This window comes from Puma concolor, chromosome C1, assembly GCF_028749965.1.
Source record: "Puma concolor isolate L17-30 chromosome C1, mPumCon1.1.hap2, whole genome shotgun sequence".
Taxonomy (NCBI): Eukaryota; Metazoa; Chordata; class Mammalia; order Carnivora; family Felidae; genus Puma; species Puma concolor.
In genome coordinates, this window is record NC_141674.1 from 99,757,401 (window position 1) to 99,774,991 (window position 17,591).

The 17,591-nt window shown below is 46.9% G+C and overlaps 1 protein-coding gene across 2 annotated transcripts in view; it reads left to right on the plus strand.

The window, feature by feature from the left end:
* The window catches only part of MAB21L3 (mab-21 like 3), a 70,229-nt gene that overhangs the window by 43,597 nt on the left and 9,041 nt on the right, over positions 1 to 17,591 (plus strand). The window contains exons 1-4 of one of the 2 annotated variants that reach the window (XR_015255020.1): positions 631 to 1,957; positions 2,532 to 2,777; positions 13,101 to 13,241; positions 14,065 to 14,496. Coding sequence is in view for 1 of the 2 variants with exons in the window: in XM_086717916.1 (XP_086574042.1) it covers positions 13,101 to 13,241; positions 16,038 to 16,329 (433 nt within the window). In the remaining variant the exon portion in view is untranslated. Of the gene's footprint in view, positions 1 to 630; positions 1,958 to 2,531; positions 2,778 to 13,100; positions 13,242 to 14,064; positions 14,497 to 16,037; positions 16,330 to 17,591 lie in introns of those variants that run through there. The other variant, XM_086717916.1, reaches the window with a different exon arrangement.

Consider the following 17,591-nt stretch of genomic DNA (forward strand, 5'->3'; position numbering starts at 1 on the left):
TGTTTAATGCAATCAAATATTCAACACTATTGAGGGACAGTTAATGTGTTAGGCACTAGACCGCTATGGGGATACAGTACAGACAGGGTTTATGTGTTACGTACTGGACCACAGCGGGGATACAAAACAGACAGGGTCACTCACTGTCTTCTTCACTGCTGAGGGCATCCTCACAGCATGGACAATTGTCTCCGTGTGGTCCTTTGAACAGATTTGAGTCACCCTGGAATTAATGGAATTTTTGAAAGAATAAGTCAGAGTTTGTGACCTTGATGAACTTTAACAAATTTGTATATATAAGATTGATTTGGATCAAGCCAGCTCTCCTCCTTGGAATGAAAACCCCAGCCATTAGGTAAGTAAATCGATAGCAAATGCCTCTGCTGGTGAATCAAGGATGACGTTATCTTCCTAGGGCTTTCATATGGATGGTTTAGGGTTTTGAATACCTTGTGAAACTGACTTGAAAAATAATTTCTTGGTCCTCACAATAGAAATTGGGCCAAAGCTGGTTTACATGTTCATGCTTGCATTTGGTATGAGTCATGAGAAATGAGGATATTTATTTCCCGAAAAAGGAGGAGAATCTGAGTTAACTTTGAATCCGTTTCTGTGGCCCAACAAAGTGCCTTAGGCAGACTGTTGCTCAATAAATATTTGCTAATCCAAAAGTCACGTAGCCAGAGATTTATATCTACAAAGAAAGGTCCTCTTTGCCAACCTGTCCGAGATCCTGCACTGTGGGACTGCCCTATATATTGGAGCCTTTGCCCACGAGGAAGTATCTTAGGGAGTCAGGCACTGGTTGTGTTTCCAGAACCCCTATTTGCCAGGAACGGCACCCAGGTAAAACTAGAATGTAGTAATCCACCCTGAGCACAGACTGCTTCCTTCTCCCTGGCCCCAGTGATGCATCTGGGAGGCATCACTGAGCCCTAGTGAGAGAAGAATTACAGTTTCAACATTTTGAACAGTGGCAGTGCTGGAGCCACAGGGGGAGGGCAGCCACAGCCACAGACAGAGGGAGGCAAAGCAAGTTTGTGCATCTGATGACATACCTCTGGGGGAAACTTAGAACTGTAGGAGAGGCCCCACCAGAGTAATTGGAATCCTGAGTTAATGATTACAGTGAAGCAGAGTAAGGCCAAAAACAAGAGGACTCTGGTGAAACCGAAAATGAGGTGGAGAGAGAATTCCGCACCGTAGGAAATTCAGTGAGAGAGAGGCTCAGGTTCTGTTGGTGAAACACTGAGTTTGGACTGACCGGCCAGTGGTAAGCCAAGAGAAGAAGGTTCTGAAACATTCTGGAGCGCTTGATATCATGAGAAGGGAATTTTGAATTACAAATAGAAGAAAATGGGAGAGCAAGGCAGTTTTGAGGAGGGGCAGGTTTATGATATTTACATGGACTATTTCGATTTGCTACAGTGTTTCACAGAAGGGATCTATAGAAGCTGGCACGACAGCTGGGATTTATGAGGTGGGTGGAGCAGGGAGCTTGGCGAGGCCCAGATGTGGCTTCCAGACCTGGCAGAGAGTGGAGGTATGCAAATGTGGTGGTTGTGGACATCGGGCAGCGGAGTAGCCCAGGTGCCCAACAGTTGCTGAGCGCTCCCAGGTGGGTCTGGAAAGACATTTGCTCAGAAGTGAGCTGGGCTCCCAGAAGTGCTCTAATTTCTTCAGATCATCTGATAGCAGTCTCTTATGTTTACCAGCTTCAGGGAGATCGGGCCATTGTGATTTTTTTTTTTTTTTTTTTTTTTTTTTTTCTGTAATAAAACTAGCCCCAGCCAGCCAGACTGGGAACTTACTGCCTGAGCTGTTTTCCAACATGGTTTTGCTGGCAAAACTAGACAAGAGTGTTTCCTCCACTCTCAAGGGGCCTGTTTACACTGACTTTATTTTTTACTGCCAGTTTTCAAGTGGGAAGAGGGAGATTATATTTAAAGGTCAGCAGGTAGGCAAAAAGATCCCTGTCCTGCCATTCCTGGGTGTGTGCCTGTGTGTGCCTGTGTGTGTGTGTGTGTGTGCATGCCTCTATGTTTGTGTGCGAGCACGCGTGTGCGTGTGTGCTTTTCCACATGCACATTATTCTGCTCTGATCTTGTTGATGAGACCTGATCACTTGTCTGTAAGCATAATGATGGTGCCTGGCCGCTTGTTTGTCAGTTCCTTATTTGTTTATTGTAAAGAAGGTAAATTAATCTGCGGGATTTCTGGATTGAAGGGCAAGGAATATTTACTGTCAACAGGATAAGAACAAGGAGATAAAAGATACTGGGCTCCGGGGTGCATCTGGTGTCAGGACAAGAGCATAAAAAGGCAGGGAAGAAGCCAACTCCCGAGCATTTCTATCTTAAATGGAAACTTTTTAAGTATTTGAGTGGGAAATACAACTTGGAAACTTGCCCTTCGGTCAAAGCACCAGTCCATAGGTCTAGGTCGAGTCAAATTGGGTTGGACTCCAGTTCAATTTCAATTTCATCAGCTCTCCTTTCTAAATTCCTTTCTAAAAAAAACTTTCCCGAAAGATGACAAGCGAATGCTCCCAATTTGGATATGAGAGCTGAAGGGAAGAATTGGGAAGGGAAGTCTCTGGTCCATGTACACATTCCCAAGGAAATTTAGCACTGAGACTGACATTCCTGGGAAACCAATTTGCAACTGTTGTCCTCCACTGAGGGACAAACCACAACATTGCTGCTCTACTAAGGATTGACCAAGAAACCATGAAATCCCCGTCTGCAGGAGACTTGGAAGACTACCTACTGAATAAGGTAAGGGCAGGTACTGGTCTCTCCCAAACACCCCTCCTCACCCCTGCCACCCCATCAACCTGGATTCAGAGGGATTTCAGGCTGCTTCCAAAGATACATAAAATGCTCCTCAGGAACCCAAGACTATCATCCATAAGAGTGTTTACAGACTTGTTTACTGCCAGAGGCCCATTGGGTGCAGAATGTGGAACAGAAGAAACGTGGGTTAGAACTCCAGCTCTGTCACTGATGCTTGGTATAGTCATGAGCAAGGCACTTAACCTGCCTGAGCCTCAGCTTTCTTCTCTGTATAATGGGGGTGATAATAGGGGCTTAGTGGGGTCATTGAAAAAGAGTAAATGAAATTAAGAATGCCTTTTGGAAACTGTAATCATGCTAGATTTAAAAATATATATCCTAGGGGCGCCTGGGTGGCGCAGTCGGTTGGGCGTCCGACTTCAGCCAGGTCACGATCTCGCGGTCCGTGAGTTCGAGCCCCGCATTGGTCTCTGGGCTGTTGGCTCGGAGCCTGGAGCCTGTTTCCGATTCTGGGTCTCCCTCTCTCTCTGCCCCTCCCCCGTTCATGCTCTGTCTCTCTCTGTCCCAAAAATAAATAAAAACGTTGAAAAAAAAATTAAAAAAATATATATATCCTATTTTTAGTACACATCAATTAAGAGTTAATTGAATTTCTTCTGTAGAGAGTCAGAGACTCTTAGAATATTAGAACTTGAAGGGACCTTAAGTATTATCTAACTTAACCCTTTCCATTTACGGACAAAACTATTAAGGCACACAGACAGCCACCCGTAAAACTAAAACATGTAAAATAAGGGTAGGGACTTGTCTAAGATTAGGGACATGCCTTCACAAGTAAACACAGCAGAGTTCATGATCACAGTGATAAGGAAAGTTGATTTCTTAGGCAAAACCATTTAAAGAGATAAATAGGGGAAACTTACATTGATAAAAATTATAGCCAACAAAATGATTTCCCACTATTTCTCCTTTTGGGGGCTATTATAAACAGAAGGGGTTTGGGCTGACATTTTCCCATGGTCCTGTGTTTTCTGAAGCAAAAAGCTCCAAATGTTTTAGCCTGGCATCCAAGTAATACTTTATCTTTCCACTTTCTGCTTCCCTGTGTCTCCAATAGCAGAAATTCTAAACAGTGCTCTACGCTTTGAATCTAGCCGTGCACGTGTTTTCTTTGGCCTACGGAGTAGTTTTAAATGTCTTCAAATGTGTTACAAACATTTCATAATAGCGGGATTTTGCATAGAAATCCAGATTTCCATCTTCTTCGGGAAAAGGAAAACATCAGGGTATCTGGCAATCCCAGGTCCCATGGGCTGGGGCCGAGTGTCTGTTCAACAGGGCATTTGCTCGCAGCTTCTCCTGGGTCCGACACCCGCCCCCCCTCAGCCCTCCCGCACGTGTGCGTCCCCCTCTGTCCCTGTGGGTGTTTGAATCTGCCACACCTGCTCCACAAGTACTGTGTCCTGAGAATATCTAAGGCCCCAGCTTCCCCACTTTCCTCTACCAAGGGAGATATCCTCTCTCCTTTCCATTTCTCTGGCTCATATTCATCATATTCAGACTCAGCTCAGGGCCCACTTTATCAAGGAAGATTTCCCTGACACCCCAGCACAGAACGTTTTTGCTTTCCTATGAACTCCCATCATAATTATTACTGACAATATTTATTGGGCACTCGGGTGTACATGTTGACACCTTTCCTATTATTATCTTGGGTGGCAACATACATATTACCTCATTTTATTCTTTAGAAGTTTCTGGAGGGGAGAATAGTGTCCTGGATATTTTCATTCCCCTTGACATTCACACAGTATCTTTGCACATAATGTGGTCAGAGTATTTTTAGGACTCGTTGAGGATAATACTAGAATAGTGTAAAAGGTGCTGGCAGGTTGGGGCCCATGCAGTATCTCATTTAATCTGTCAAGAAGCATGTGGCACGTGCCTACTACTTGCATTTTTTACAGAGGAGGAAATAGGCTCGTGTGGATTAAAATACTTGCCCAAAGTCACACAGCTGGGTAGTGAAAAGTTCTGAGGTGTCAGTAAGAACATTCTTTTTTTTTTTACTCCAAAGCCGTATTTGCTCCGCTAAACCCCTCTATATCTCCATAAACACACACTAAGCACCTGCTTTGTGCAAAACATGGTGCCCCAAACACAGGCCCAGGATGTGGCCTGCTCAATGAGAGGGACATTGTGTTTTGGGTATCTTTTTTGTTTTAATTTTTTTTTTAATGTTTATTCAGTTTTGAGAGACAGAGAAAGACAGAGCGTGAGCGGGGGGGAGGGACACAGACAGACGGAGACACAGAATCTGAAGCAGGCTTCAGGCTACAGAGCTCGACATAGGGCTCAAACCCATGAAGCATGAAATCATGACCTGGGCCGAAGCCGGATGCTCAACCAACTGAGCCACCCAGGCGCCCCACTGGGTATCTTTAAGGGTGGCCCTAGCCCGCCTGCAGATTTTGCACATAGCTCTAAGGGTAAAAGGAGGATGTCCCGTGAGTGGACAGGGAAATGCTTAATATAATATATGGCCGAGCAGAGGGGTTGCAGCAGAGATTTCCACAGGGCACTGGAGGAGAACAGAGGAGTGTTAGCTCTCGTGGGGGAGGTGGTCCACAGCAAGAGGGGTGGAGACTAAGCCTGGGGGGAGCGCACGTGGGGTTTTCACAGATGGAGGAGGATACGAGAGGCCTTCCGAGCTGAGGGAAACTCATTCAAGCAGGCAGCATGGGTTTCATTCTCTGCAGCCTTGTCCCTGGGGGAGGCAGAGCCCTGGTTATGAATGTGGGCTGCCAGGTGTGACAGTTTCTGGCATGGATCCCCGTTCTGGGGCTTCCTGACTCTGGCAGGACCCTGGGCAAGATTACTTGGCCGTTCTGAGCCTGTGTTTCCTCTGTAAAATGGGGATGATCATGGCGCCCACCTTCAAGGAGTGTTGGGCAGTGCGGAGGAGCTAGCTCTCATGAAGTGTCCTGCACACGGGAGGGACTCCGGTCTCAGCGCTGTGGCACTGCTGTTGCTGTGGGTTCTGCCCAGCCGTACATATTCTGTGGGGCCCCAGCAGATGGCTCAGGGAAGAGTGGATCTGAAAAGGTGGGGATATCATGGTGGAAGCCTCCTGTCTTGTCCGTAGGCAGCATCTCTTCACCTGCATCCTTTTATTTATTTAAAAAATTTTTTTAACATTTATTCATTCATTTTTGAGAGACAGGAAGAGACAGAGCGCAAGCAGGGGAGGGGCAGAGAGAGAGGGAGACACAGAATCTGAAGCAGGCTCCAGGCTCTGAGCCGTCAGCACAGAGCCCGACGCGGGGCTCAAACCCACAAACTGCAAGATCATGACCTGAGCCGAAGTCAGACGCTTAACTGACTGACACACTCGGGCGCCCCCATCCCCATCCTTTTAGATTATTAACCCCTGGAAGTCAGAGATGGTACCCATCCTGTTTTTTTTAAAAACCCGATTATCGGATTAAATGTGATTCTAGAATTAAGTCTGACTTCCTGATGTCTGGAAGGAAGTTCTCGGCCTTTTATCCCCAGGCGCCCTTATCGTAAGGGACAGTCACACAGGCCATATGCTCAGGGTTGTGGCCAGGCCTGTGTGACATTCCTGGCACGCTACTTGGCTCCACCCCTCTATCTCTCTCAAGAAAGCATGTCGGAATGCAAGCGAGTCAGAATGGTGTTATTATAGGGAATAACCTTGCATTCTCACTAATTTATATTTGAAACAGTAAATTGTTCGTGACCTGGAGCTATTCACAGAAGCAAATGATGTGTGGGACAACAGTGGGCCAGACACTGTGGCTGGGGAGGAGGAACGTGGCCCGGATGGGGATGTGTACGTGTGTGTGGACACGTACCTATGCCCTGGAGACAGGGAAGCCCACAAAAAAATGCCTGGGCCCTTAAAGGGTGCTCCGATGACTCATTTTGCATAAACTCTGCTTAATTAGAGTACCTGAATCTGCAAGCCAACAAGCGTGGCGAATTTTCTGGGGTCGGTGTGACCGAAGGGAGGATTCGATGACCTAACCACATCTAGCACCACGTGTCTGACTAATTTCACCCAGTTCATTTCTGCTTGCGCTTTGTCCCATCCGCAAATGCTGTCTTTTCAAAGGAAAAGCATACCTTTGTTCATTGACCTAATCAGCAGAGGAAGTGAGTGAAACTCAAACAGGCACCGAGGTCAAGTTTCAACTGAATGGGCCTTGAATCCTTCTTAAATTACCATATTCCACCCCCCAACCCCCACTTTAGGTTTGTTTCAAAGCGGTGCCATGAAATGGATCTGATGCCAAGGCTATTGTAAGGCCACAGCTGGTATCTTCCTGATGTCGGGCAGGCACTAAAGGGCTTCTGGGGTTGGGCTGGCTACCGTCTCTGCTTGTGGTGAAGCCGCCTTCTTTCCCTGAAATCACTCCCTATAAAGCCGCCTGGGGCCCCATTCCCTGCTTTTCCACACCCTGAAATGGAATCTTTACGCTCTACCTTACTAGGTTGTGGTCAGGACAGCTGGAGGGAAGCTGCCTGGGGTTTCTGGGTTGTGAGTGACACAAGGACAGTGACAAGTGGGGTGTGGGACGGAGCCTGGGAGACCTTTCGCACAAATCCCTGCTGGGGCTGCTGGAGACAGCATGTGGTCCGTATAAGAGTATGGATCAGAACCAATTGCAGCCAGAGACGTGGAGGGGAAGGGGCAGCCCATCATCACCTATGGGAAAGAGGCCTCCACTTGACTCCCGGGGCTTGGGCACCATGAGGCAGGCTTGTCCTAAGTGGGGCTGTTCCCCACAGCTCTGGTCGAACCCCACAACACAGGCCCCTGCTGTGTTGCCCTGGTGTGCGGTGGCTGGGGGGGGGGGGTGCCAGAATAGTCAGGGATGCCCAAATAAACAGAGACTTCAGACTTGTTATTTCATGAGCCTGGACTCCAAATGGAGGGCGTGTTAATTCAGTAAAAGGATAGAGGTAGGTATTACTTCTGGAGCGTCCACTTGAGGGTCCGGCAAAGTGGGAGGGAAAGAGCAGCGAGGGAACCTGGACCTTAGGGCTGGCTTTACTGCCGAGTACCGGTGTGACATTAGGACCACCTGCCGCTCTGGCCTCCTGTAAAGTGACACCAGGCAAGCCGACTTCTGAGGTCTCTTTCAATTCTAAGAACCCCGAGTCAAAACTGCAGCAGAAGTAAGGGATGAAGGAGATCGGAACCAGAATGTGTGGCTCTAGGGCCCTGACTCTGCTCTGCGGCTTCAGAAATCAAGACAGGTCATAAGGATGTATAATGAGTGAGAGATGACAGGTGTGCACCCGGGAGTGTGTGAACTGTCTAGTTCTGCCCAGTAGGAAGATTCCACCATCAGGCGAGGGCATAATTTGTAGAAGAGATTCACAATGGAGAACTTTTTCCAATAGGCTACTCGTTATGTGTGTGTACGTGCGTGCGTGCACACACTCTTTCTCTCAAGCTTTTATCAGTCAAACTTTATTTATTTATTTCTTTGTTTGTTTATTTAATTTATTTTTTAAATTTACATCCAAGTTAGCATATAGCGCAACAATGATTTCAGGAGTAGATTCCTTAGTGCCCCTACCCATTCAGCCCATCCCCCCTCCCACAACCCCTCCAGTAACCCTCAGTATCTTCTCCGTATTTATGAGTCTTCTGTTTTGTCCCCCTCCCTGTTTTTGTATTTTTGTTTCCCTTCCCTTATGTGTTCATCTGTTTTGTCTCTTAAAGTCCTCATATCAGTAAAGTCATATGATTTTTGTCTTTCTCTAATTTCACTTAGCATAATACCCTCCAGTTCCATCCACGTAGTTGCAAATGGCAAGATTTCATTCTTTTTGATTGCCGAGTAATATTCCATTGTGTTATATACCATATACCACATCTTCCTTATCCATTCATCCATCGATGGACATCTGGGCTCTTTCCATACTTTGGCTATTGTTGATAGTGCTGCTATAAACATGGGGGTGCATGTGTCCCTTCGAAACAGCAGACCTGTATCCTGTGGATAAATACCTAGTAGTGCAATTGCTGGGTCATAGGGAAGTTCTAGTTTTAGTTTTTTGAGGAGACTCCATACTGTTTTCCAGAGTGGTTGCACCAGTTTGCATTCCCACCAACAATGCAAAAGAGATCCTCTTTCTCCGCATCCTCGCCAACATCTGTTGTTGCCTGAGTAGTTAATGTAAGCCATTCTAACAGGTGTGAGGTGGTATCTCAATGTGGTTTTGATTTGTATTTTCCTGATGGTGCGTGATGTTGAGCATTTTTTCATGTGTCGGTTGGCCATCTGGATGTCTTCTTTGGAGAAGTGCCTATTCATGTCTTTTGCCCATTTCTTCAATGGATTATTTGCTTTTTGGGTGTTGAGTTTGATAAGTTCTTTATAGATTTTGGATACTAACCCTTTATCTGATATGTTATTTGCAAATATCTTCTCCCATTCCGTTGGTTGCCTTTTAGTTTTACTGATTGTTTCCTTCTCTGTGCAGAAGCTTTTTATTTTGATAAGGTCACAATAGTTCATTTTTGCTTTTGTTTCCCTAAACATTATTTAATTTAATAATGTCAAACATTATTTGACAGTGTCAATATGGTGATGAATCTTTCATTAGTTTATCAAGTCAGGAAACAAAATGTGGAGAGTCACCCCTCTGTTACTGACATTTGAGTTCTATGAAGTCACATCAGTGGGCTTGGAGGATTTGTGGCTGAGCCTTAGTCCTCAACAGAGTCTAAGAAATTAGCTATTTGAGAATACTATTTCCCAACCACTCTGACTGCAGTGTTCTATTTAGTTAGCCCTTGTATTACTTTCTCCCGCTATTCCTTATCAGACTTCTGGTCCCTGAACTTGTCCAATGTTCTCTAATCTACAAAATGGTTTTGTCCATTCTCTTCCCCTGACTGGAAAACGTGGCCCACCATGGAAACCCTCCTTTGTTCCTTTATTCTTCTCCAGATCTTGCCCAGCAAGTCCTAACCTTAGCACCTCTGGTGTTACCTTTGGAGGGCTGAGGGGGTGGAGAACATCTTACAACAAAGCCCACTGGTATCCCACAGCCTCAGGCACCCCCCACAGCTGAGTCTTGGGACCTCCTGGAAATCTTCACATACATGCCTGAACAGCCTCCATTTCTTAGAGATGTGATCTCCAAAGTCTGTCATCCCGAAGTCCCCTACGTTCCCTTCTCCACCTTACAGCACATTGCCTTGTCTCCTATGCTGTAAAGAAAATAGTCATCAGACAGGAAATGTCTCCCATTCCTTCACTCCCTACCCTTTATCTGTGTTTGCACCTGTCTTTCTTTCCTTCTGATGCACCAAGGTGAAGTGCTCACCAGGTTTCTGGATTTGCAAGCCCCTCTGGCTGGGAAATTTTTACTCCACGGTTTCGCTCTCTGCTGCCTCTTCCTTCCGGCTCCTTTCTCTCTGCATTTAGACATGTTCAAACCTGTGTGTCATTTTGAAAAAACCTGTTGGTGTCCCTGTTTTGTTTTACCCCTCCCCTGGCCAGACTTCCTGGAAGAGTTGCTTACCTTGTTACTTGCTTGCCTCGCACTTAGTCTTAACCCACTTCAATCTGGCTTAATGCCCACCCCTTCCCCGAACACATTGATCCTGTTCTAGTTGCCAAACATGGTGAACATTTTTCAGGCCCTATCTTGCTCGGCCCCTTACTGTTGACTTTGTTCTTGAAATTCTTCTTCCTTTATTCTCAAGACCTCTTGCTGCTTATTCTCCCATTTCGCCATCCTCCTCCAAGGCAATCCCTTCTCCAACAATACAGGAGCCATTGTAGTTCTTCCCTTGTGCTCCTCATACTAGATATCTGCCATTTTCTCTTTCTAGAACAACCTTCACACCCTTCTCTTTCCAGCTAACTCCTACTCATCTTTCAAGATACAACACCACTACACTATGCCTCCAGAAAGGGCCCCCAGCCTCCAATACTAGATGAAATTTCCCTTTTCTGTGTACCCATAGTTTCCTGTGCAAACCTCTACCCAGCACTAGATTGCTGTGACTTTAATTTCCAGTTTATTTGTCTTGCTTTGTCTGTAAACCTCTTGACACGTACGCACAGTGTTCAACAAAATGGGTTGAATGGAGTTGAATCACAACACAAAGAATTTCTACACTGCTGAGGACCCTTCATCATGGGCTGCTAAACATGTTCTCCTTTATGTTTGGCATGGCAAATGATCTATCCGCTCTGCGACCACCTTTCCTCTTCCACCTGGACACTCTGGAAGATGCAGAATCTTGATAGTTTGCAGATGTTCAAGGTAGGTGCCCCGGGTCCCTTCTCCCATGATGAATGTAGTGGGATAGAAACACGGAGAGCAGTATTGTGGCCACTGGTGGCAAGAAGAAGATTGAGCCTGTATAGACACGATCATCATATCTAAGGTCAGACAAGACACATGGATTTTGAAAAGACTATTTCATGTGTATCATGTATTTTCAGTGAGATTGTACACTCCTGAAGATCAGGGGCCTCGTCCTATGTTTCTTGTGACTCCTAGACATCTGGAGAGTATTAGTTTTTCAAAGACAGTCCCCTGTGTGGGGACAAGTACCTTTAAAACAGGTCTCAGTCTTCAGACTAGAAGGCCTCTGCTCCATTGTACCCAGGGGCACACTACACTTCCCAATCATGGCACCCACACTTCCATTCAGTACTGACACCTGTCTTCCCCACCACTGTCAGCCATGGCTGTGTCTGTGCTGTTCATTGCTGTGCCTCAGCATGTAACAGAGTACCTGGAACACAGAGGTGCTAAATAAATGTTTATTAATGAACTAACTTTACATAGGATATACTTTATAATGTGTATGTGACATACAACATGTATGCGTGTGAATATTTGTGTCCAATGTCCGTATATGGTTGTTGGGTTTGTGGGTGGGAGGTATGAGGTCTTAGGGGACTGGGCTAGTTGGTGACTTAGTTTAGAAAAGCAGCTAGAAATCTCTTTGCCTTGAACTTGTTTTCTTGACCAGTTTATGGGTGTCTTAAACTACTTGAGAATACATAGAAACAGCCATTGTACAAAACTGGGTGGGGATATAGAGATTCATGGTGGACCTTGTGTTTAGATATACCAAATATTGCTTCCAGTCAGTTCCTGGCGAGGCTCAGTAGCCCCTCCAAGGGGACACTCGTCAAGGCACCATGAGCAATGGAACAGAGCCCCACCATTTCAGAAAACACTTATAGACTCTTCCCATTTCTTCTTTACTTGGATCTTTCTAACTCTCCTGGATTTTGCTAAAAGTTCCTTTGTGTTCCCCACAAACACCAATTTCCCTAAACTTTAAGTATCTGTGAAGGTATATATCTTTGGTAGTTCTGGTTCTGGGGAACTCACAGTGTGGAGTCTGAAGGAAAGCAAACACGCACCTTGTGAATCTAGTAGCAAAGGAGGGGTGAGTACCAGGGTGGAGACAGCCATCCTTTGTGGACAAAGTAAGTGGGAAACCATCTAAAGCATGATTACAAGCGTTGAACTGCTTAATCTTCACCAACCCGGATAGCAGCCTTTTTACCCTATTTTATCATCTCACCGCTGCACACAAAGCCCTATGGGATGGCCTGGTCCCGCCATCTTTTCCAAATTCATCCCCTGTCACCCTCCTTTCCCTTTCCCAGGCTCCAACCACAGGGTCCTCCTTGCCAGTCCTTGAGCCTTGCCAAGCATGCTCCCGCTTTACGGGTCTTGGGGTTGGTTTCCCCAGTCGTTGATAAGGTTCACTCAGATGTCACCTCCTTAGCAAAGCCTTCCCTGGCCACCTGATCTAAAATAGCAGCCCCTTTACTCTCTAGTCCCTTATCCTATTTTATTTGTCTACATGCGCTTTATCATACCTGATATTAGATTATACATACACATACCTGTGTGTACATATATACATGTATATATGTGTGTATGTGTATACGTGTGTATGTGTACACATATATACATATGTCCTGTATATACGAGGACAAGTCTATCTTGTCCGCTATTTTCTTGTTCACTTAGGTGGGCACTCACCGCGCAGCAGGTGCTGGATAAATATTGAACGAATGCTTCCAGTTTAGAGGAGAACATTGAGCCACGAGCAGGTGCCATCACACCCAAGTTCATCTCCCCTGGAGCTCTTGGGTGGGCAGGGTTGTTCGAGTGTACTCCTGTGGTCACCCAGCACTGGGCCCACGTTGTCACTTCCCCATGCCGGTGCCTGGAGCCTGCACCGGGGATGACCGCCTGTGCTGATCCCTTGTCACGCAGGTGGACTTGAGGCGCCAGCAGATCTCGCAGATTGTGGAGGAGGTACAGAGGGTCGTCCACCATCTGACCGCAGAGATCAGCCTCCAAGACCTCCGATTTCAGGCCGTCCCTTACTCTGACACATACAATGGGAACATTAAGGTAAGCAGGGCTCACTTGTACTGCAAGCGCCTCCCAGAGAGCCAGGGAACGTGGGTGGGCCCGTCTGGGCATTCGACGGACGTCACACTGCTGAGAATACTGATAAGCCTTCATGTACCACAGGTGCTCTTAGCATTTATCATTTACACGCCCGCTCCATCGGTGCTGTCTCATGTGAACCCCCGCGTTCCTCCTCTACGGATGATAAAAATGGAGCCTTCGAGAAGTCAAGTGACTTGATCATGTCCTATTAGGCACTAAAGTTGGAACTGAGCCCGGGGCTTTTGATTCCAAAGCACATTTTGCTATAACACCTGAAGTTTAGTTAAACTTCACATTCATTTATGAAGCACCTAGTTCATAGATTGAGGGCTGGGGCGAGGGAACTGAGGGCACTGGTGGGAAAACAGTTGAAAGTGAGGGTCTATGGGTTGCAAGTGGGGGAAGGAAGAAGAGGAAGAGGTGGCCCTTAGAAACGGCAGCAGCAGCCCCGCTGTGCCCACTGCGGACAGGGCTCTAAGTGGCCAGGGCCCTGGGTGACAGCCAGCCTTCCTGCGACACTGCTGTTTGGGCCAAGCCATTGTCACAGAAATAGCCTCACTCATGCCTCCTTGTGGAAAAGACATGGCTCACTGCCTTTCAGTGATGAGAGAAGTGAGGCTCTGATTCTCATTCTCCTTTATCTCAATTTTTCTTATGGCACGTAAGAACCCCTTTCACTCGCATTAAAGATATACCTATTCATGCCCTGTCTCTCACACAAGACTACAAGCTCCTTGTTTGTAAAGTTCATGTTAATTGATCGCTCCGTTCCTCGCACCAGCATAGTGTGTGGCCCATGGCGGACACCCAGCTTCAGTGAATAAATGGATAAGCAGAAGAAATAGCACCCGAACAGAAGACCCTTACTGGTCCAGGACGTTTCAAGGTTGTTGGCCACAAGGACCACCCACAAGATTCTGGAACCTGTGGATTTGGGGTCAGAGTGCCGAGCTTGGGAAATTCACCCCGGGATAAACATTGCAAAACTAGATTGGATCCTGACATGTCACAACATCGTTTGCCGATGTCTTTCACTCTTCCAACCTGTATTAGACAAATACAGACCAGTGACGTGGAGTAGAAACACAATGCCTTTTTTCCTAGAATTCTGAGGAAATTTCCTTCTGTGGTCTCACTTAGAATCCATAGCTTAAAATACATCTTGCATTTATGTACATGATGTCCTGCATATTAAATTTTGAAAATAGTTACAGTGGGGAATATAAAAACTGCTTTTATTTTATCTTGGACCACATTCAGCGAGTGTTAATTAAGCACCATTGATGTGACTAGTAACATGATAGTTGTACTCTTGAATTCACATGCAAGCGAACTCAAATAATGTATTGATTGTGAGTGCTATAGTTTAGATTTGTTCCTTTTTTTTTTTAAGTTTATTTATTTTTGAGAGAGAGAGAGAAACAGAGCGCAGATGGGGGAGAGGCAGAGAGAGAGGGAGACACAGAATCTGAAGCAGGCTCCAGGCTCTGAGCTGTCAGCACAGAGCCCGATGCGGGGCTCAAACTCACAAACTGTGAGTGAGATCATGACCCGAGCCAGAGTCCGGCGCTTAAATGACTAAGCCACCCAGGTGCCCCGCTTTGTTCCCTTTTTTAATCCTACTGCCTTTCTGTGGCCTTCAGAAGTCATGTGGATCCATCATCTAAAGGATCACACTGTTGATCTCTGAGAATGAGACGGAGTTTGCTGCTCACCCCCGAACTGCCCAGTGACAGGGCCCTGAGCAAAGGTTAACCAAATACCGCTGTCAGAACTTTCCATGTAAGGGAGGTGGCTCTTCCAGTGTGCAGCTGACTGGTGGGGGAAGGTACGGCACGGAGTAGACTGCCACGTGATGTGGCCCACAGTGTCAAGCTCCCTTTGGGCGTAGTGTGCTGCTGGCCAGTGTGTTCTCTCCTTTGGACTTCGCACCTGACCACTTTCACCCTGACCTCTGCCTAACCGGTACCTGTAGAAGTGGAGTAGGTAGATTCTGATTGTCTTATCCCATGAAGCTTAGAATCATCTCAGTGGCTCACGTGGTCTCAGCAACTGCCTTTTGTTTCATCTGTGATGTTGTAAGGACCGATCATTAAAACGGGCTGTGGGTCATCGGTACAGGCAAAAAGAAAGAGGGACATTTTTGCTGAATGCTTTCACCCCCTCCCGTGCCCTCCTCTGCCAGACCCTTCGCCCGTTCCAGGCCACTCCCCCCTGACTGAGAGCCAGCCCATCAGAGGGCTCAGGTTCACCTTCTGGCTCTACCACTGAATGGCTGTGTGTCCCTCGGGAGATCTCAGAGCCCCTCTGAGCCTTAGATTCCTCCTCTGGGAAGTGTTAACAAAGCCCGCCGCCTCATTGTGTGACTGGGAATATCACATAGTCTGATGCGTGAGAATTGCGGTGTTCAGTACGCGCAGAGCACAGCGTGTACTATTTGTATTCCCTGCTTTCTCTTCTCCCCCGGACCTTAGGTGCCCTCTGGGGTTGCAAGTCAGGCTCGCTCTTTTCCTTGAAGTTTCCTGACACCCAGGACTAGCGAGTCCTCTCGCCCGCCCGAGGCATCACGGTGGTTAGTGGCACAAGGACGGACGCCTCCTGGGATGAACAGGTGCAGCTCTCTGTCCGTCTCGGCACGTTGCTGAGGGTCGAGTGGTTCACCGAGCTGCCCGGTTCGACAGGCCGGCTCCCTGAGGATTTCTGCGACCTTCTGAGTCTGTGAACTCACACTTCTCTCTCCCTTCTCGACCCCAGGTTTTGGCCCCCTGCCAGTTCCTCGTCACGGTCCCGGTAAAGGGCCTGGTGGGGTACAGGGAGGCCAGGGAGCAGCGCTGGCGATACTACACCCTGCGGGGCACCAGGCTCCCCTGTCCCTTGCAGGACCCAGAGGGCCTGCGGCAGTGGCTGGAGGCGGAGCAGTTCATGAAGAGCCAGTGGCAGTGGCATGAGGCAGACGTGAACATTGAGGGAGATATTGTGCCCGCCAAGGTGCTCCAGGTGTTCCGGAAGCTGGTAGAAAACGCAATTGGAACCCGTCAGCTCTCAGGTGAGCGGATCGAGAAAAGTACAAGAGCAGTTTCTGGCATTTCCCATTTGCCTCTAGAAATCCTCTGCGTTGGTGGGTGTTAACCTGAAGCCCATGCCCCTAAAGTGAGACCATAATCGTGTGCTCCCAACATCTGTTCGATCCCCACAGTAGAAATTAGCTCTTTTTTCCGCCGTGACGCACCAAAGAATGGAATCCATACGGCATCTGCTTAGATTTAAGTGGTTTCCTGCCCTGGCATAGCTACGATGGGCTTTGAGTTATGCACCCTTTCCTGGATGTTAATTTAAAAATGTGGGTACTATTTTTATGTTTATTTTTGAGAGAGAGGAGAGTGACAGAGCGTGAGCAGGGGAGGGGCAGAGAGAGGGAGACACAGAATGCAAAGGAGGCTCCAGGCTCTGAGCTGTCAGCACAGAGCCCGACACGGGGCTCGAACTCACAGACCGTGAGATCGTGACCTGAGCTGAAGTCAGACGCTTAACTGACTGAGCCACCCAGATGCTCCATAAACGTGGATACACTTTTTAAAAACCAAATTCCTCACAAACCACAGATCTTTGTTATTAGCACATTTCTACAACACCCTCCGACTGACATGTTTTGTACCTCGGTGTTTTGAGATGCCACATTTGGAAACCACTGACTTGTGCCAAAACACAAAAGGACTGATTAAACACATAAAGGACTGATTAAATCTGACAATCCCCAAATCTTAAACTGTGTACCACCGTGTGGTATATGTGAACACACACACACACACTGGGAAAAAATGGCTAACTCCCTTAATTATAAAAGAATATTTATAAACCAAGAAGAAAAAAATATGAGTAGACCAGTAGAAATAGTGACCAAAAAAAAAAAAAAAAAATGACCCCGAGAAAAAGAATATAAACAAGTAGTAGTATAAAAGAGGGAAAACATGTTCCATCTAACATATATTTTGAGCAGTATGCATTAAAACACCTCATAGGTTGACGGAGATGAAAAAGTGTGATTGTGCTCAGTGTAGGGGTGAGTGTGGTGCAACTGGCCTTTGCACGCATTGCTCCTGGAAGTGTAAGTTGGTGCCTCCCTTTTAAAGCGCGATTATAGTCTGTTTTCATTTTTATAATGTGCTTAACTTGACAACCCAACAATTCCAGGTTCTAGAAATACATTCCTACACATAAAAGAGAAGGACGCCTGGGTGGTTCAGTCGGTTAAGCGTCCGACTTTGGCTCAGGTCATGATCTCACAGTCTGTGAGTTCGAGCCCCGTGT